This window comes from Mus pahari, chromosome 12 (genome assembly GCF_900095145.1).
Source record: "Mus pahari chromosome 12, PAHARI_EIJ_v1.1, whole genome shotgun sequence".
Classification (NCBI taxonomy): Eukaryota; Metazoa; Chordata; class Mammalia; order Rodentia; family Muridae; genus Mus; species Mus pahari.
Window position 1 is genome coordinate 39,714,261 of NC_034601.1, and position 21,666 is coordinate 39,735,926.

The 21,666-nt window shown below is 44.5% G+C and overlaps 1 protein-coding gene across 4 annotated transcripts in view; it reads left to right on the forward strand.

The window, feature by feature from the left end:
• Positions 1-17,326: 17,326 nt before the first annotated feature.
• The window catches only part of Ccdc80 (coiled-coil domain containing 80), a 33,273-nt gene continuing 28,933 nt past the window's right edge, over positions 17,327-21,666 (forward strand). Inside the window, exons 1-3 of one of the 4 annotated variants that reach the window (XM_029544771.1) lie at positions 17,327-17,393; positions 17,798-18,112; positions 18,550-20,435. In XM_029544771.1, coding sequence (XP_029400631.1) covers positions 18,561-20,435 — 1,875 coding nt within the window. In that variant the 5' untranslated portion in view covers positions 17,327-17,393; positions 17,798-18,112; positions 18,550-18,560. Of the gene's footprint in view, positions 17,394-17,428; positions 17,560-17,680; positions 18,113-18,549; positions 20,436-21,666 lie in introns of those variants that run through there. The other 3 variants (XM_029544769.1, XM_029544768.1, XM_029544770.1) reach the window with 3 other exon arrangements.

A 21,666-nucleotide genomic window follows, 5' to 3' on the forward strand; every position in this document is an offset into this window, starting at 1 on the left:
AGTCTCTTAGAATGTAAAAAGTATTTTCACAAAAATAATAGTGCTACACCAGATCATCATGAATAGTTGCTCATGCATCATGCCTTGAAGAGTCATCTGTTTTGAGAAACCATCAAATTAAACATAAAATTGAAGCCCCAGTTTTTCTAAATAAATGGATTATTTTGATTTTTAAAAATAGAAATTAGAACCACAGTCTTCTTCCTGACTGAAGAAAAAATAAAATATTAATTCTTAAAATATGTGTCAGTTCCACTTGGGAGATAGAAGAAAGCAATCACAGAGAAGAGCCAGAGGGAGGAAGGGACCTGCGTGGGAGAGGAGACAGAAGGGAAAAGGGGAACATGATCAGGTATTAGAATGGAGGAAAACAGAAGCGAAGCCCTGTGGGCCAGCAGAATGAACGGAAATAAGCAACCTCTGGAGGTAGGAGGTTGAGGAACCCTCTAGAATATACCAGAGACCTGGGAGGTGAGAGACTCTCGGGACTCAAAGGGAGGGACCTTAGATGAAATGCCCTACAGTGGGAGAGGGAACTTATAGAGTCCACCTCCAATAGAAAGAAAGGGGATCAAGTGGAGAGATGGGGTTACCATCCCACAATCAAAAATGCTGACTCAGAATTGTTCCTGTCTAAAAGAACTGCTGGGACAGATATGGAGAAGAGCCTGAGGGAAAGGAGATCCAGTGACAGGCCCAAATTGGGACCCATCTCAAGAGGAGGCTCCAAGGCCTGACACTATTACTGATGCTATGGTGTGCTTACAGACAGGAGCCTAGCATGGCTGCCCTCTGAGAGGCCCAGCAAGCAGCTGAAAGAGTCAGATGTAGACACTTACACCAACCAATGAACAGAAGCCAGGGACCCCTGTGGTTGAATTAGGGAAAGGTTGGAAGAAGTTGTGGAGGAAGGGGACCCCATAGGAAGACCTGCAGTCTCAACTAACCTGGACCCCTGAGATCTCTCAGACAGACCCTGAGCCACCAACCAGGCAGCATACACTAGCTGGACCTAGACCCTCATACCACATATACAACAGAGGACTGCCTGGTCTGGCCTCAGTGACAGAAGGTGCACCTAACCCTCAAGAGAGTTGAGTCCCCAGGGATTGTGAAGGCCTGGCAGGGGTAGGGATAAGGGTGGGGGTGGGTAGGTGGGTACATCTTCTTGGAGATGGGGGAGGAGGCATGGATGAGGAACTGTTGGGATGGCAGACCAGGAGGGCGATAATGAATAAAAATTTAAAAAAAGAAAAGAAAGAGAAAAAAAATGAACCAGGATCTTCTTCCTGCCTCAAACTAACAAGCAGTGACACACAAGTTTCATGTGTGGCAGGTTATCGTGGGGCCAACATAGCAATAACAAAGCCTCTGTTCAACTTTATTGCAAGTTTAGATTCAGGCAAAGGCTTTTACAATCTTGTTCAAAATTCTTTATTAGTGGAATCTCTGCTACTCAGTTGTCAAATCATCCTTTTTAGCGTTGCAGTCTGTTTTCTCTTCTTATGTGCATTTATGATTTTATATTTAATATACATTTATATTCTGATATAGCCTATAATTATACTTTGTAGTTTTTAAAATATTACACAAGAGTTCCCTATAGACAATCAGCAAGATAGAAGGAGAGGTGGGTCAGAGGTTAAGAGTACCAACTGGCTTTCCAGTGGACTTGTGTTTGGTTCTCAGCAGCTATTATGCCACAACATCTGGAGCTATATAGTTCACACTCTCCTCTGGCCTCTGAGGGCACCAGGTATACACATGGTATCCATATACATAAAAAGAAGTTATGCAAGACCCAGGAAAAGACAGTAAAAAACATTTAAAAACCACATAATTGGCCTCCACTTCTAAATTTCACTTTACATATTTTTTGACAAGGTAACTTAGCCATATTCGTTTTCTAAACCCTTTACAAAGTATGGGATGCACGCATAATAAACCTACCTGTAGATTTACAATGGAAGATGGGCTACTGCTGGAGATTGGAGGGAAGCCTCATTCCTCTGGCTCAGGGAGCTCACCCTGGAGCTGTCTGCTTTCCCTGAGTGGTGGGCAGTTGGCTTCTTTGGGAGCAAATTATTTAAGAGAAGGAAAACCAGATGTTGTGATATCTTGTATCACATTGTTCCGCTCAAGTAATCACACCGCTCCATTTTACATTTACTTAGTTGCATGATTGATCTTTGAAAGGCCTGGGCAAATGGCCACAGAGTGAAAGCTATTTTGTTGTAGGTATGCATTGAGGAGGAAAAGTATTTCCTGAAAGTTTGAGAAAATCACTCAAGTATCACCATGTGTATGTGCACGTGCACACAGGCATATATGTACATGCAAGTATACATATAAGTATATTGGAGTGCATATACATTTAAAATGTGAGTTACACAGACATTAACTTATTTAAATGAGACTAGCTTCTGAAGGTTACCAAATACAAATAGGTATAACCAGAGACTCTTACACACATATTGGGTGGTTATGGATGATTGTTTAACCACTGGTTTCATTTTCAGATTAAAGTAGAAAACGAGTCTTTGTTCATTCTGAAATATCTTTTTGAATGAGAAGTTTATGGATTGTTTTTCTTTCTGTTATATCATTCATTCATTCAGTGGGTTTTAACTGATACTTTGCTGACCTAGCTCCTGAGGACATAGTCTTTGCTTTGTGCAAGTGCTTAGTTTTCATGGAAAGAGGACAGACTGAAAGTAGTATATACCAAAAAGTGGACCCTGTGTAAGCAGGTACAGAGAAAGGGTTCAACTTCCGTCTGGAGATGGATCAAACAATTCTTTCAAACATTATGCTATTATATTTGAGCAGAGTCTAGAGTGAGTTATAATACACAGGCAGAGGCAGGGAGAAGGGAGTGGGCCTTTGCAGAGGAAGGAATTGAACGACACATTCCAAGACCCGAGAGAGGAGGATGCTATGTGCTGCAAATGGTGAGGGTGCTAGTCATCAGGGTTGGCCTGCAAAAGCTGAGGAAGCCAATACGGTGGGTGTAGAACAGATCAAGGAAGGCGAGCTTCATTTACAGGCTGAAGTTTAACTTGTGGGCGGTGAGGAAAGTGCTAAGGAATTTATGGCACGAACGCAATACTGACATTGCAAGGAAGGTATGGTACTGACCATTTGGAGGAATGATTAGAAAGGATGGGTCTGGTGACCCAGAGAACAACCACAGGCAGTTAAAGTCATGGAGCCGAGAGCTAACACAGACAGTGTATGATCTGTTCTGCCTTCAGGTTACTAGACAAACAGGCACTGCAGGACTTTATAGGAGCATTTCTTGTTTCCTAACTGTTTATCTTTGTGTATGGTACTTAGCACCTCCGTCTCCTTCCTATGCTGTCTCACTGGTCTTTTGCCTCAGGCTGTTAGTGAGTGAAATCTTATGTAGCTATTTTCCAAGTGGCTGAGTTTTTAGCATGGTTGTGGGTCTATACTTGATACAACTCCTGGTCAAATGCAAAGATATAGAAAGCAGCATAGTTTGTATCATGCATCGAGAGAGTAGGAAAGGCAGAGAGGTGGTGTTTAGTGGCACAGACTTTCAGTCTGTGAAAATAAAAAAAAATCTCTGGGGCTAAACAGCCATGATAGCCACCCAGCAATGCCAGTGCACAGCGTGACACTGAACTGTATGTGTAATGACTAAAAGGTAGGTTTCACAACATCTTTATTTTAACATATTAAGAGCAAAACAGGAGCTGGAGAGATGGCTTAGTGGTTAAGAGCACTGACTGCTCTTCTAGAGGTCCTGAGTTCAATTCCCAGCAACCACATGGTGGCACACAACCATCTGTAATGGGATCTGATGCCCTCTTCTGGTGTGCATGAAGACAGCAACAGTGTGCTCACATATATAAAATAAATAAATATTAAAAAAAAAAAGAACAAACATAATAGGACTTCTATGGGAAAACTACAAAGAAACCTACCCAAGAGTGAAATGCTGAGTTGGGTGAACTGAAAGATCCCAATTGCTTACTCCAGTTAGTTGTGTTTTTTCCAGTCATTCAAACCATGTGGCACTCTAACAAAACATCTTCAGTAGGGGAAAATGGCTCTACGATTTTGTTTCTTTCTCCTTTCTTTGAGACTGAGGCTTACTATGCTACCCTGGCTGGCTTCAAACCCGTGATGGTTTTACTACCTGGACTGTCCCAGTGCTGCGATTACAAATGTGTACCACCACACCTGGTGAAAACATTATATTTAGGGGTGTGAATAAACTGAGAGTCAGGGATGCTGAAAAACCATATGCTGCTTTCCCATAGACAAAACAAATCCTAGCCAGTACATGAATGGATTCTCAAAATAGGGAAAGAATCTTCAAATCTGGGTCAGGGGCTCTCTCAGCCCTGTCATCAAAATACATGCCACAGTAAGATGATTTTCTGTACGTCCCTGCTGGGAACGTCCTCGTTTAAACTACCATGTCCTTTCCTTGTACCGTACAGTAGGGTTTTGTGTTTTTCAGTACAGTTTATTTCTCTTGGGCTTTGGTAGTTATGTGCTTAATGTTTATGGGCTCCAACTCTGAATTTTTCTGATAGTTCATACATTCTGATGGTTATATTGTACTTGACCTTTACTCTGACATCTTTTCAAGAGACTCTTTGTTAAAAGAATTTCAAGTTAGAATATAATGTGGCTATCCAGTAGAACTCTATTTAATGTGATTATTAGCCTGTGTGACCTTAAGAAAATAGCAGAGCCCGACTTCAAAGCAGCCATCTAAAGAGCCTAGAGATAGTGATGCTCAAAGTTTCCACTTACTGGAACACTTACCCTGTGGCAAGAATCCAAAGCATACTTGAAATTCCTTCCAAACATTCTCTCCTGTGCTAGTTAATGAACTATGCAGGAAACTTATTATTATGCCATTGTATGTTGACCCCAAACAGAAATAAACAATTTGACCATTTATAAATTTATAGATATATGAATTTGTGACCAAATTCATAAAACTTGGCTTCCAGAGGTTTCAGACAATGACTCAAAATTTGAACACTGCACAACTAACCTAATTAAAGCTGGACTCAAAGATTTCCTCGCAAGCTAGACGGCAGTCAACTTCACATCGCTGGGGAACTACTCACGATGACCAACCTATAAAAAGTTAAAGTTTAGTTGGTTCAGTCTTAGATGTTTCAACTTGTGGCTATTTGGCCCCATTGCTTTGGGTTGTTGACCTGCAGAACATCATGGCAGGGAGTGTGGTAGAGCAAAACCTGTGTACTTCATCACGGCCAGCAAGCAAAGAGACAGAACAAAGATCAGAGGTCTCAATATATTCTTCAAGGCACACCTCCATTGGCCTACCTCCTCTAACTAGGCCCCACAGCCTAAAGCTTCTACCACTTCCAAATAGTAATGTCAACTGGGATGGGGAGGTGGGGTTGGATTTTAGGAAAAATTAGAGATCTGAGCCTTAACATGATGTACGTGTGTTGACAGGAATAGCCCTTGACAGTATCTAATCCTGCCTCTCTCTTCTTTTACTTGCTTTCGCATTTCCTTAAGTTGAACTTGCTTTTCTTCAGAGTACTTATCAGTACCTACCACAGACCAAGCTCCTCCATTAAGAAATGTACTTACCCCAGGGCACAGCCTCCATCCACTTGTCTGTTTCTTTATTTATAACACTAGAATAAAGTCTATATAGTCTTTGAATATATAACACATGGATAAAATCAAAACTTACAGTACTTTCCTGGACTGATTTGCCTCAGTTTCATAATTCTAGCATTTGATGAAAATATTCATTTCAAAGGCTGGAGAGTTTGTGCAGTGGTTAAGATTAGTGCCTAGTCGTTCAGAGAACCAGACTTCTGTTACCAGCACCCATCATAGTTGCTCACAACTGTATGAAACTCCATAGGGTCTAACATCCTCTTCTGGCCTCTGTAGACAACAGACATGAACATGATATACATAAATACATACACACACTTAACATAAAAATAAATAAAGCTTTCTTTAAAAGAAAATATTCATGTAGAGTGGTGGTAGCACATGCCTTTAATTCCAGCACTCAGGAGGCAGAGGCAGGTGGACCTCTGAATTTGAAGCCACTGTAGTCTACAGAATGAGTTCCAAGATAGCCAGGGCTACACAGAGAAGCCCCATCCAAAAAACAAAAAAGGAAGGAAGGAAGGAAGGAAGGAAGGAAGGAAGGAAGGAAGGAAGGAAGGAAGGAAGGAAAAGTTAAGAACGTTCACTTTAATTTGGTTGATTGGTCGTGCTGCACCTTCTATTTTTGTTACTGTTGTTTAATATATATGAAGATAAAGAGACCCTTCATTTCATTAGCAGTACAGACTTTTTCTTCTCTTCAGTTTTTTCTTTAAAGTGACCATTCATAGTTAGCTTGTCTTCTAGAGTTTGACATGTTTTTCCAACTGTATTTGATGGCCATAGACTTACAATCTTAGTACCAGAGCTCTATGTCAGAGTGGTAAGAATGGAAGGGTACTTCAGAAGTTCAGTGTCTGCTTTGGAAGGGCAGAGGAATGCAGGAATTATAGGAGGGAGGGAAGGAGAGGAAGAGAGAGAGCGGGGGAGGGAGGGAGGGAGGGAGAGAGAGAGAGAGAGAGAGAGAGAGAGAGAAAGAGAGAGACATCCTTAGAAGCCTTTCTCTGAGAAGGAAGAGCCCAGGAAGGAACTTCTGAGAAGCTGATCCAGGTCCTAGACATACAGACTCAGCTGAAGATAGACATGTATAATAGAAACCCCAAGAGAAAGAGTTCAAGAGGCTGTGTTGTCCAAACTATGGGCCTCTTAGAACATCACATGCTCTGCCTCTTCTCCTGCTTCACTTGATGCTCTATGCTTCCCCTCATCATCTAACTGTGCAAGGTACAGGCCTGTCTTCATCACTACCCTTACTCATCCTCAAATAATGACTTTCTAGTGATGTGATTGAAATGGCCCTCTAGATTTGTAATCACAGCCCCAGTCCTCCTTGAAGCACAGACCCCTGCCTCCTGCCTCCTGCCTCCTGCAGTTGGCTTAACATCTGTACCAAGCTTCTGACTTGAAGTTCAAATATAACATTTGTTTTTCTCTGTGCCCTGAAGTGCTCTTGTTAGCCTTGTCTTCAAAATATATGCCTCAGTAAGATGATTTTTCTGTATGTATCTGCTGTGAACACCATCACTTAAACTACCACGTCTTTTCCTGTACTGCTGCTACAGCATCCTCCTAAAGGTCTCCCAGATGTCATTTTTGGCCTTCATCCTCATTGATAACAAGCACCTATAAGCATTCCTAAAAATTGCATTGATGAAAAGCCTTCTTTACCATTCTTCTAGGACACTCTTGAGACAAACCCTCTGTCTTAGTATCTGTACAATTCTACTTGCTCCACCTAGAACGTTCTTTTCCTTCCCACCACATGAATGACTTGTTCCTGCTGTCTCTAGGTGTATTATTCCCGTCCTCACCTAAAATGGCCTCCTTCCCTTTACCACCTTTTACCCCTTTCCTTTTCAAAGTCTCTCTTTCAAGCACATCTATAGGTATAAGGCAGCCATCTCCCATCCAGGTTTGAGACCCTCAGTGGATGTCTTTAGCCAAAGATAGTATTGGAACCTGAAAATGTTTTCAAATACATACACAGGTTTAATGCCTTTTTGAGATCAACTGAACATTTGTGTACAGTGGCCAGACCTTTTGTAGTGTGAGATAAGACAACAAAACCAGAATGAACCCTTTTTCCTCATAATTTCAAGAGGAATTGTTCTTAGCATGTTCTTATCCATCTTGTGAACATTTCTTTTAATCTTTATGGTCCTAGTTTCTCCACTGCTGCGATGACACAGCGATCAAAAGCAACCTGGGGAGGAAAGGGATTATTTGGCTTAAAAATTAGAGTCTATCATTTGGGAAGCCATGGTAAGAATCTAAAAGCAGAGGTCATTGAGCTGGGCTTGCTTTTTATGTATCTTTTTTTTAGACTATCTTCCTGGGGCCGGGGGAGGGTGCACCCCATACTGGGATGGGCCTTTCCCACATCAATCATTACTCAAACATGAAGTTTAATTTTTTTTAAACCCTACTTTTAATGATGGTTCTTAAATGCTTTAACCTCCCTTCTAGCTCACCACTCATCAGAGGTAGTGGAAAAGAAAGGATACGGGGAAGTGGGACCTGTTTAGAAATGGTTCTTTGGAGCAAATCCCATCTGCGTTGTCAGGAAATCAACAGTCCAGTTCACAGGTCAGCAGCAGCAGCAGCTCCATCTTCTTGCAAACACTTCACAGACGTACCGGCAGTCCAGTTCAATGGAGTTGGGATAGCAAACATGAGTCAGCAGCTGTGGCATGGCCTAGCGGAGGCAGCGAGGCCTCAGTTGAGTTGGCAGGAGTCAGCAGGAGGGACCAGGACCAACAGGGACCCCAGAAGAAGTTCATGGTTGAACCTCTCTCAGCAAGCGAAGATCAGAGATGTGAGACCAAGAAATGTTGTACAGCTAGCTCTGCAACCAAGCCCTTCTTACAATCTATTGAGTCCTTTTTATACTCCCTCCAAATATCACTTTCCTCCACAGGTCTTGCCTCCCCGTGTGTCCTTCCTCAGCACATGAGTCTGACTTAGCAAAACTCCATGTGAGTCTGCATCAGCTGACATCACACTGCCCAATCAGCCGAGGCTGCAGAAGTGGCAGGAAGCCACAGCACAGCGCAAGAAGGGTTTTTTGTGTGTGTTTGTTTGTTTGCTTTGTGTGTGTGTGTGTGTGTGTGTGTGTGTGTGTGTGTGTGTGTGTGCAGTTCTCTCTATGGAGTCCCAACAAACGGAGCTCAACACTTGTAACTTGAACCAATACATGTGTGTCATTAGGGAAGAACCCTTCATCACGTGTCCTTTCATTTGCTTGCTTTAGCAAAACATCCTTTCACTTGTGTCTGCGTCAGGAAAATACTCCTTCACATGTTTGCCACAGCAAAACACCATCCAACACAACTGACTTTCTAAAGAACCCTTAAGTTTCCACTTCACATGAACATATCTTTTTTTGTTATTAATCATTCCATTCATTTACATCTCAAATGAGATCCCACTTCCTGGTTAGCTCTCCATAAACCCTCTATCCCACATCTGCCCTCTCTCCCCTCCCCTTTGCCTCTATGAGGGTGCTCCTCCACCCACTCACCCACTCCATCTCACCACTCTATGCTGGGGCATCAAACCTCCACAGGACCAAGGGCTTCCCCTTCCATTGATGTCAGACAAGGCTATCTTCTGCTACATATGTATCTGGAGCCATGGATCCCTCCCTGTACACTCCTTGATTGGTGGTTTAGTCCCTGGCATATCTTGATTAATATTTGCCTACAAGCCAATCCGATATAAGCATTTTCTCAGTTGAAGTTTTCTATTCCCAGATGACTTGACATTCTGTCAAGTTGACAAAAACTAACCAGCTTGTTTACTGAGTGGGGAAGATTCATCTTTCTACCAAAGGAAGCATTTTGTGATGCCTCTGCCATATCTCAATAGCTCGTATCACTATCCACGCACTCTGAGTGCATTCAGTAAAATATGCATTATTTTAATGCAAGCACTCTGGGACCAAGAACATTACCACCACGGCTTTAAAAAGGCTAGTGTATGGCTTAGAGATATACTAGATAAGGAAGTGATTCATTCTCAGGAAGAAAAGAGCAAGAGAGCATAAGACTTAAGTCTATTACTCAGACTAGCGCAGAATGTAAACCTTGCACATAGCTTTATTTTCAAACTTTGCTTTCTCGCAGGTAACTGAGGCTTTAGAAAGCAAAAGCTCTTGTAAGGGAAGCCGGCTCTTACACTCACACTTACTTACATTTCTTTTATACTTCTTACTTTTTTACTCTCATTATGTCACTTTCATTCTCAGGAGCTGTTTGTCTCCACCAGTGTGTAAGCTCAGACTTGTAGTCCACAACAATGCCTAGCACCGAGAAGATAGATGAAAAAAGCAATGACCTGTGGTTTTGTTGGTTCCCACTTGGTGAGGAGATGACAGTCTGAGGCCTTTTGATCAGAACGAGGAGGGTGTGATCAGTGCAGTGAAGTGGCCAGAGACCTGGGGTTCGTTCTACCTAGAAAAGCAGGCCCAGGAGGGGGAGCCCAGACTAGGAGAGGACAGCAGGATAAGCAGGCCATCTAACACAGCCTGCAAGAGTATCTGGAGACTCATGCATTTCTAAGGCCAATAGAAAATTCCAAGCAAGATGGACCAAATGCTAAATGATGATCCCTGAGTTCTCTGTGGAAAGCTTGTTCCAAGAAACAAAGAAGCAATGCCTGTCATAGGAGTGAACCTTGTCATTGGCCATAGCCACCATTGGTACTGAGATTCACACGAGGAGAAAGTTGTCAGTAGAGCTGTGGAGACTATAGAACTTGCCTATCTTCTCTGACAGATTGTAAGTGTCTAGGAAAGTATTCTATCTGTTTGATTGCTAATCCTGGTGCAAAATCTGCACTTCAGGCAATCACATGCAAGAAAGGCAAAGAAAGAAAAAGAAAAAGAAGAAATTGGAGCTTTTCCATCTTGGCTATACCTAGGGGAACAAAGAAAGAAGCAACTAGAATGTTCTTCAAATGTGATTGATAGAAATCTGGAGCTAGAGAAAGTACCCAAGGAGCTGTAAGGGGCTGCAACCCTGTAGGTACAACAACAATATGAACTAACCAGTACCCCCCTGACCTCGTGTCTCTAGCTGCATATGTAGCAGAAGATGGCCTAATCGGCCATCATTGGGAAGAGAGGCCCCTTGATCTTGTAAACTTTATATGACCCAGCACAGGGGAAGACCAGGGCCAAGTAGTGGGAGTGGGTGGGTAGGGGAGCAGGGGCGGTGGGGGGGTATAGGGAACTTTTGGGATAGCATTTGAAATTTAAATAAAAATAATAATAAATAAAAAATATAAAATAAAGAGAAATCTTTCCTATGCACTAACTTGCTAAGGGTAAAGGCTTTGTAACAATGTCTCCCTGATCCTTCACACAGCTGATTCATATTCAGGTAAGTTCATTCTTCTCTCTCAGAACAGTAAAGATTTAAAGGTTAGATCACTGACCATGGGGATTTTTAAAAGAGCCATTGGTTGGTTGCCATGTTGTCCTATTGACAGTGTTCTTTGCCATACAGAAGCTTTGCAATTTTATGAGGTCCCATTTGTCAATTCTTGATCTTAGAGCACAAGCTATTGGTGTTCTGTTCAGGAAAAATTTCCCCTCTGCCCATGTGCTCAAGGCTCTTCCCCACTATCATCCCGAGTGAGGTAACACAATCACAAAAGAACACACATGCTATGCACTCACTGATAAGTGGATATTAGCCCAGAAGCTCAGAATACCCAAGATACAATTCACAGACTACATGAAGCTCAAGAAGAAGGAAGACCGAAGTGTGGATACTTCGGTCCTTCTTAGAAGGGGGAAGAAAATACCCATGGGAGGAGATACAGAGAAAAATTGCGGAGCAGAGACTGAAGGAAAAGCTGTTCAGAGGCTGCCCCACCTGGGGATCCATCCCACATACAGTTACCAAACCCAGACACTATCGTGGATACCAACAAGTGCTAGCAGACAGGAGCCTGACAAATACAGAGGTGGATGCTCTCAGCCAACCATTGAACTGAACATAGGGTCCCCAATGAAGGAGCTAGAGAAAGGACCCAAGGAGCTGAAGGGGTTTGCAGCTCCTTAGGAGGAACAACAATATGAACTAACCACTACCTCCAGAGCTCCCAGAGACTAAACCACCAACCGAAGAGTACACGTGGAGGGACCCATGGCTGCAGCCACATATGTAGCAGAGGATGGCTGTGTCAGTCATCAATGGGAGGAGAAGCCCTTGATCCTGTGAAGGCATGATGCCAAGTGTAGGGGAAGGCCAGGACAGAGAAGTGGGAGTGAGTGGGTTGATGAGCAAGAGGTGGGGGGATGGGATAGGGGGTTTTAGGAGAAGATAACATTTGCAATGTAAATAAAGAAACTCAGTGGGTAAGAGCACCTGACTGCTCTTCCAAAGGTACAGAGTTCAAATCCCAGCAACCACATGGTGGCTCACAACCATCCTTAAAAAGATCTGACTCTCTCTTCTGGAGTGTCTGAAGACAGCTATAGTGTACTTACTTATAATAAATAAATCTTTTTTAAAAAAAAAGAAGATATCTAATAAAAATAAAAGGTAAAAGAGCCATCAGGCTGGAGAGACGGCTCAGTGCTTAGGAGCACTTGCTAGTTTTGATGATCTACCTTGCGGTTTTCAAGAACCCCAGGGCAGCTCAGCTCACAACTGTCTATAACTGCAACTTAGTACACATGCGGTGCATATATAAATATACACAGACAAACACTCATACATGCCAAACAAAAATAAGTAGCCAAATAAATAAATAAATAAATAAATAAATAAATAAATAAATAAAAGAAGCCAATCACTAATTTCTGCTAGAGTAAAAATCTTCAATGTTCCCTAATTGTAAGATCAATCTATTTCTTAAGTGTCCTTAAACTTCCCCTTAAAAACTCTTAAGTACTTATGTCAAGTTTTAAAAAAAGAAAACCAGGAACTGTTTTTGAGAGTTTTGGTCATTAGTTTTTTCAGGCAACATTTAAAAAATAAATTTTCCTGTGTATTTTATTCTAAACTATATTTTTTAAAATTAATTCATTAATTAAAACTTTTAAATAAAATGTATCGACATCGTTTCTCCATCCCCCTTTCTCCCTCTAATCCCTCTCATGTAGCTACCTTGATTTGTCTTAAAATCATGACCTTGATTTCTTTAATTGTTATTACATACGGAAGCCTCTCCCCCTCCCCCTCCCCCCCCCTCTCTCTCTCACACACACACACACACACACACACACACACAACTATATAAATATAACCTTCTCAATTCACTTAGTGCTAGTTGTACTTCTATGTGCTCAGAGCTGAACACTTGGTATTAGGTAATCATTTAGGGGGTCCCATCCTTGGGGAAGGCCATCTCTACTAATCTCAGCATCCCTTGGTTGCCTGAGGGTAGTGTGCCTTGATATTCTCCCCTTTCATTTCAGCACGCCTCTTGGTGGTACACTTCTTCAGGTCTTCTTTAGGCAGCCATTTCTTTTTTTGAAAAAGCACACACACACTGTTTTTAAGTTTAATTTAGGTGTGCAGCATTTGGTTGGTAGTTTGAGATCAATTTCAAGTGTTTATTTGCTTTGGGGTTACCTTTTCTGAGAACCTTTCTGGGCTTCTTCAGAATCCTGAGTTAATGGTCGTGGTGGGGTTTCCCCTGACCTTTATATCTTTTTATTTCCCCCTTTATCTCCTCCTATACTGTGAATACCAAGAAAGGAGAGATCATTTTTCATGTTGAAGAACACAATTGTGGCCTAAGAACGTCTGATCGAAGTCTGAGAGTGGAAAGAGAAACCACAGCCGTGCCTACTGTGTGACTATTCTGTATGTACCTCAAGGTATGATCAAATAGCTCTGCTAGCCTTCCTGCTGGTGACAAAGGAATCCTGGAGCAGAGGAGGTGGCTTTCCTCTCCTATGACATTGATATGCCAGGTTATTTTTCCCCCTTTGCTCCCTGTCCCATAACATTGAGATGTTGGGTTGTTTCTTGTTTCCTTCTAAACAGATGATTTTCCAGGCAATAGAAGTGTGTTTCAAATTCAGTTCAGTGGCATCTATTGAGCATTACTTTGTGCAAGAGAGCTCTCTGCAGGTGATAGAAAGCCTGGGTTCTCTGGTATGTCTGGGACAGAACATGCCGATGAATATGGGCCCAGCCAGCTAGTGGCCTCCTTTCTGGATGCCTCTCTTTTTGTATCCACTTCTACTTTCATTAGATAACCACATCTGTCTTAGTTAGGGTTTTATTGCTGTAAAGAGATGTGACTGTGGCAACTCTTATAGAGAAAATCATTTCATTGGAGCTAGCTTACAGTTTCAGAGGTTTAATCCATTATTGTCATGGCAAAAAGCCTGGGGGGTATGCAGGCAGACATGGTGCTGGAGAAGGAGCCGAGAGTTCTACATCTGAATCTGCAGGCAGCAGTAAGATACTGAGATACTTCCTCCAACAATGCCACTCCTACTCCAAAATGGCCACACCTCCTGACAGTGCCACTCCCTACGAGCTTATGGGGACCATAGTCTTCTAAAGCAATCTGCATAAACCGTTCCTTCCCTCCAGTTCAATTACTATGCAATCAAAACCAGAGAGCTTCTTGTCATAAAAATCTCCAAGCTAGCATTTACAACATTTACTCTTGGTTGAGGCATGGAAGGTGCACATCTAATTCTAGTATCTTGGGAGGCAGAGGCAGGCAGATCTTTGTGAGTTCGAGGCCACTCTGGTCTATGTACGAGTTCCAGGAAACCCAGGACTATGTAAGGAGACCCTGTTTCAAAAGACCAACCACAAAAGCAAATAATCCCCCTAAATTAATCCATGTATAGTTTTCCCTCTGGCTGAGTACACATCACCCAGCCTCAGTATCTCCTCTGGATCTGTCCACCCCTATACACGTCTTTCTTGGGTTGCAGGGAAATGGGCTGATCGACATGAGAAACTGTCAAAACTAGAAATTCAGATCCTCATAAGCCACAAATCATTCTAGATCTCCCCAAAAAGGGGTACATGTGAACTTGTTCTTTAAATTGCTCTTCCTAAACGCCCACATCCCAGACATCCCGGAAGAGCTTTTCTGAGGACCCAATTAGGGTTTAGACAGCAAGACAGAAAACGAGGCAAGCAGGAGAAATCCCAGTTGGCCCCTGCTTGGGGCAGACCCCGAAAGGTCGGCTCCTGCTCGTGTGTTTAGTGCGCCACCTATTGACACGGTGTCGGAGACAGGAGGAGCGCCTGAGATCCCAGGAAGAGAAAGGCAGCTCAGGGTTGTGGTGGCTTCCCCTCTGGACACCGCCAGCTTGCTGTTATAACTATATCTCAGCTACTCCCTCACGGAGCACGGGTGTCCAGTGTTGTTCGCATGGTTCCGGAGGGTTCATGAAATACATGAGAATTCAGGAAATAGGATGAGATTTTTAAGGAAATACCGAGAAAGGCGAAAGGTAAGCTGCACAATTGTTTTTGAAAGCAGAGTTCTACGAGGATAACTTTTTTCTGGTTGAACAAATCAACGAGAGATTCTTTATGAAATCTTTATGAAAACGGGAAGCACAAAGGAACTGAGAGTGTATTTTAACAAGAAAGAGTGTGGGCAGAAAACGGAAAATGAAGGCAGGAAACCCCACTCCAGGATACCATGTCTGAACTTCAGTGCCACCCCACTTAATTATTTGTGTGATAATAAGAAATGTATTGAAACATTCCAGGCCTCTGTTAAGCTATAAATTGAGGAGGGGAGTCAGCCTATTACCTTCCAGGTCTGTCAAATAACAGAGCCTACTAAAGTGCCAAGCCCTTGAAAATACTTAGTAAACTGGCATCTGTTGTCATTAAGGGAAAAACCAGAAGAAAATACAACAACAAATAAGAGAAGGGCTCAGTGAGGGCAGTGTGGAACATATTGGAAAATAATGAAAATAACGCAGGGACTCTAATACGGGGCATGGGGGAACTGATGAACTTTACAGTTTGAATGAAATGGGATTCGTGATGGTGCACATCCTTCCTGCTTGGCATCCTGTGCACTCTGAACAATGATGTAAGCGTGCTACATCCAACACCTCCTACAGGAATTTCCTCAACTCTGTGCTTAGAGTTGTCTTTATGTGCAGGGAAGACGCATACAACTGGGAGGGATGGAGCTGATTGTGGGATGGATGCAACTAGGGATGAGGTTTTCACCCATCGAGACGAGCCATTTGTATGGCTTAGTTCACGGGGTTTTGGTGGACCCTGGGCTGCCACTGTGGTCAACAGACAGTTAATATTAATTTGGAGAGGTTGGGAGAAATGCCCACGGGACCTGAGATATCTTCTCTTCTCCCCTAAAGCTGAGTCCTCATGACAGACCCAGAAGGTGGGTGGGAAAGCTGCCCCAGTCTCTCCTGTAGCGCCTGGTGTATGTGTGTGTGTGTGTGTGTGTGTGTGTGTGTGTGTGTGTGTGTGCATGTTTGTGTGTGTGTGTGTCTTATGTGTGTATGTTCATATTCACATGTGCGCACACACAGCAGGGAGTGGAGTTCAGATGCTGATGTCAATTATATTCCTCAGCCATTCTCTATCTTATTTATTTAATGTTTATGAAAGCTTTTCCTTCTTGTGAGTGGGGGGGAGGCAATGCCTGGTGACTGCAGAAGTCAGAAAGGTCCATATTTTCTGTAACCGTAGCTGCAGATGATTGTGAGCCACCATGTGGTTCTGGAAATCAGACCCAAAGTCTTCTTCAAGAGCAACTGATGCTCTTAACCAGTGATTCTGACTAGCCCCTCCACCTTACTTTTTTGAGACGGGGCTCCCATTGAACCTGGAGCTGGTCGTATCAGCTAGAAAGGCTGGGGAGTGAGTTCTAGGGACCCACCTGCCTCTGCTCCTTTTCCCTCAGTGCTGGAGTTACAGCCTCGGTGCCTGGTTTTTAAGTAAATGCTGGGAATCTGATTTCAGGCCCCCATGCTCGAGAAGCAAAGACTTTACCATCTGAGGCATCTTCCCAGCCAAGCGGACAATACTTCTAGGGACTGAGTAAGCGTTTTAGATTCCCAAAGCATCTGGAGAGCTGAATACTGTAACACACACACACACACACACACACACACAGAGAGAGAGAGAGAGAGAGAGAGAGAGAGAGAGAGAGAGAGAGAGAGAGAGAGTAGAGAGTTCACCATCTCTAGAGAAGCTGGGAGCCAGAATGCCCATTCCCTGATGTAATGCCCAACTGCCATCTCAGGAGGCAGCAGCCTTTGCCTGCATTGCTAACCTTTTACCAGCTTCGCCCCCATCCCAAGGAGAAATAAGGACCAAGAACACAGTAACTCGAGCCCCAATTAGCATAATATAAAAACAACTTAGTCATGTTTTCCATGGTCTTTTCCAACCCAGCACTCAAAGCATAAAGCAGGCAGAAAGAGATAAAAAAAAAAAATACACACGTGGAACTATAAATAGATGCATACTGTCTCGAAATGCAACGCCAGGTTCTGTGGCCCAAATGAGCAGCTGTCTCTAGGAAACCCAGTCAGATGGAGCAACCTGAGGACGTTCCCCCTTTCAAACTGTAGTGTGAGAATCCACAGGGAGGGAAGGTCCCGCCCCCATGGCTCGGTATGGAAGGGGTTAAGTCCTCAGTCATCCTATTCTGAAGTGATTTACGATGATGTATAGAGTTTCAAAACTTTTCCCAGCCCAAGCACAACCCTCTCCTCCACGCGCCAGGTTCACGGACTCTCCATGTCCTGAGAGGGGAAGGAGGTGTGTTTTGCTGATCTGTTAAATTCTTAGTGAAGTTTTCTTGATTTCCAGTGGCTGCTGTTGTTTGAGTTTGGTTTGGAGCAAACCTGAAGTAGCCCTGACATTTCTGGGATGGAATCCAGATGAGGAAGAAATAGAAGAAGTGGGAAGAAAGGGAGAAGAGAAGGTGGGGAGAAATAAAGGGAGGAGAGGGAAGGGAAGGGGGAAATTGTCCCTTTTCACATTCGGGCTTCTCTGTTTTCCCTCAGCCTGGAAAACATATTAATCCTAGTGTGTTTTTTTTTAAGCTCGGAAACAAAGGGACTCGGCCAGACTGCGGGGAGGGAAAGGGTGATAAGAAGTTCTGGGAAAACTCCACAGAAGGGAAGAGCGAGATTCAGAAATCACTAGGACTTCACTTTTAGGAAGATCCCTGTGGCAGCCAAGGACCGGCACACACAGACCCAGGAGAAACTGCAGACAAATGGAGACACAAACAGTCCCAAGGACAGCAACTTTCACCTCCTCCCACTGCCCCAGAAGGTAAAAGACGTGGCCAGCAAAAGGAATCAGCTCCAGGCTGGGCTCCCTGGGGCTGCTTTGCAGACCAGGAGCTGCGGCTCACCCTCTACCGGGAGACAGAGGGCAGGAAGGAACGGAGCCCACCTAGGAAACTGTCCTTGGGACCAACCTTCACGTTTCTTTGGAAAGCCTCTGCAAGCAACTCCATGCACCACTGCGTAAGTGTGCCAACCCTGCTCTCTGGTGTTTGTTCCCTTGTTGCTTGTTTGAAGACATGAAGTGTGAATGTGCTCATGATTAGAATGCTCAGTTTACACGGTCTCTGGTGCATCCAGGCACAGCTGGGGCAGAACAGGCGAGCTTCATGCCTGCCGCCTGTGAAGCAAAGCTGGATTTCCTGCCTAAGGACTGACTCTGCTAAGCACTGACAGTCGCAGCAGCTTGAGAGAAGCTCTCTCTCTCTGTTTTCCCTCCTCTGCTTGCCCTCCTTTTTCTTCTTTAACTACCTCCTGCCCTTTCTCCTTGGCCAAGATAGAGAAAGAGATCGTGCCCAGCTCTGATTGCAATTAATGATTGTTTTTTTCTTTTCTTTTTCTCCCTTCTCATTTTATGTTATTTTTATTTTTGTATTATACCCCCCCTCTGCGTCCCCAAGTGGATACTACAATGATGTGGAAAATGGGACCCCACTTCACCACGCTCTTGGCCATGTGGCTGGTGTGTGGCTCAGCATCTCATTCTCCTGCCTTGGATAGCTACGGCCACGCGGGACAGAAAGCACCTTTGGTTTCTCCAATCAGCAGTAGGTCAGCTCGTTATCTGAGGCACACCGGGAGGTCTAGCGGAGTTGAGAAATCCATTCAGGAAGATCCAAATCCTCAGCCTTTCCAAAGGAGGAAGAGTGCACCAGTGTTGAGATTAGCTCACCCGACCGTGAGACCACCCCCCTCAGGTATCAATGGAGTCCCGGTCAGATCTGAGGTGAGACCCATAGCTAGGAGCTCGGTGCGTGAGATGGTCCGAGATGAGGGGTCTTCTGCTCGGACAAGAATGCTGCGATTCCCCTCTGGATCTAGCTCTCCCAATATCCTGGCCAGCTTTGCAGGAAAGAACAGGGTGTGGGTCATCTCAGCCCCTCACGCCTCAGAAGGCTACTACCGCCTCATGATGAGCCTCCTGAAGGACGACGTGTATTGTGAGCTGGCAGAAAGGCACATCCAACAGATCGTGCTCTTCCACCAGGCAGGCGAGGAAGGGGGCAAGGTACGGAGGATCACCAATGAGGGGCAGATCCTGGAGCAGCCTCTGGACCCTAATCTCATCCCGAAGTTGATGAGCTTCCTGAAACTGGAGAAGGGCAAGTTTAGCATGGTGCTGTTAAAAAAGACTCTGCAGGTGGAGGAGCGCTACCCTTACCCGGTCAGGCTGGAAGCCATGTATGAGGTCATTGATCAAGGTCCCATCCGCAGGATTGAGAAAATCAGGCAGAAGGGTTTTGTCCAAAAGTGTAAGGCCTCGGGCATAGAGGGTCATGTGGTCCAGGAAGGAAATGACAGCGGTGGAAGAGCAGGAGGTACAGGCCTGGGCGGTGACAAGAGGAAAGAGGATCCAAGGAGAACACAAGTCCACCCCACCAGAGAGGCTCTGAGAAAGCAGGCCACCAGCAAGGCAGCCACTCCTCAACCTCCCCCAACTCCAAGGGCCACTACTCTTCCTCCTGCTCCAGTCACGACAGCCACTCGGGCCACATCCCGGGTGGTGACAATAGCCACAAGACCTATAACCACCACTGCCTATCCAGCTACCCAGAGGCCCTGGACATCCCGGCTGCATCCCTTCTCAGTCTCCCACAGGCCCCCTGCAACAGCAGAGGTGACCACTGTCAGGAGCCCCTCCGTCTCAGAGCAGCTATACCCTCTACCTGGGAAGGAGCAACAGAGAGAGAAGCCACAGGCCACCAGGAGGCCCAGCAAAGCCACCAACTATGGAAGCTTCACAGCTACCCCACCTACCACCCTCTGGGAGAGCAGCACAAGAGTTGTGGGCACGAGCCGTTTCCGGGACAATCGGACAGACAAACGGGAACATGGCCATCAGGACCCAAATGTGGTGCCAGGTCCTCACAAGCCAGTAAAGGGAAAGCTACCCAAAAAGAAGGACAAAATTCTCAGCAACGAATATGAAGCTAAGTATGACCTCAGCCGGCCCACCTCCTCTCAGGGGGAGGAGGAGCTGCAGGTGGATAGCATTCCCTCGCAGAAGGCCAAGGAGTCGAAAAAGCATGAAAAGCTCGAGAAACCTGAGAAGGAGAAGAAGAAAAAAGGGAAGAGTGCAAAACAAGACAAGTTACTCAAGAGCGAAAAGCAAGTGAAGAAAGCTGAGAAAAAGAGCAAGCAGGAGAAAGAAAAGAATAAGAAGAAAAAGGCAGGTAAGACAGAGCTGGATGACTATCAGAAGCCCACCGCAAAACACCTCGCTCCAAGTCCCAAGAAGTCAGTGGCCGACCTGTTGGGGTCTTTCGAAGGCAAACGAAGACTCCTCGTAAGTAACCTGCTTGGCATTTTCCTCTGTGTGCTGAGGTGGGGGCGCTGACGTGTTTGTTGTCCCTTCTTGGACGACAGACTGAGGCTGAGTCTGCTTCATGTTCAAGAAGGTTTGGGGGCAGGGTATGGTGGCTCATGCCTTTGATACTAGCTCTTGGGAGGCAGAGGTAGATAGATTTCTGTGCGTTCAAGGTCAGTCTGTTCTACATAGCGAGTTGGTGGTTGTGAAACTCAGGGATACTTTTAAAGCACGTGGGCAGATACCTTTTATCTAGGAAGATTGTCTCCTCCATTACTGACCCAATTATTAGAGAGAGCAGACAGAATCTCAGGGTGACACTGGATCGAGTTACTCGCTCTGGTTTCTAGTCCCTCAGAGGTCTGTATGAGTCCGGAGTCAGCTGTCAGTTTCTTCTGAGGCTGTACTGGAAGCAGGCATGTGTGCACAGGTTGGAGAAAGAAGATACTCAATCCTCAGTTCTGTTTTGCCTGGCGTTGTGAGTTACCACTAATGCTGAGTGTGTACATTCACCTCAGGAACCTTCTCTTTGGGCATTCTTGCCACTGTCTATGAAATAGTAAAAGGATCTAGATAAATAGAAAAAGGGTTTTAGGCTGGAATAAGCCAATCCTAACTGGAAGGTCTATTCTTCATCAAAGAAAGAACCACAGCTTCTCCTACGTATGACTCCTTCTGTGTTTACCCAGAACTCCAAGATTTCTACCCTTACCTTGGCTTCTTAACACCATGGTATTTGCCCAGGCTGCCAAGGAAAGGTTTAATATGGTACTCAAAATACATAACAAAGGATCAGCAAGTTCATACTGGGTGAGGCTTTTCTTAGATATTGGTTGAAGGAGCCATGTCAGGCCAATGGGACCACACCCATTCTTCTGAACACAGGAGCTGACTCTTGGCCTGCATCCATCTTGCAAGCCAGACAGTCACTCTTCTCTGGGCTGTTTCTCGAAGGACTTTTGGTTTGTCCAATGTGGCCTAAACTGGATTAATGATCGAGAAGAGAGACTCTGATGATTATATACCTTCGGTGGCTTCAGAAATTTTTAAATGCACATTTGAAATGTTAACCAGGGCAGATGATTTTGTGGAATTTGTTCTGGGTGGAACGTGCCTGAATTTTCTTTTAATTTCCATCAATAATGATGTTAGAGATTAGAACAAAACCTAAGTGTTCTCTCTCTCTCTCTCTCTCTCTCTCTCTCTCTCT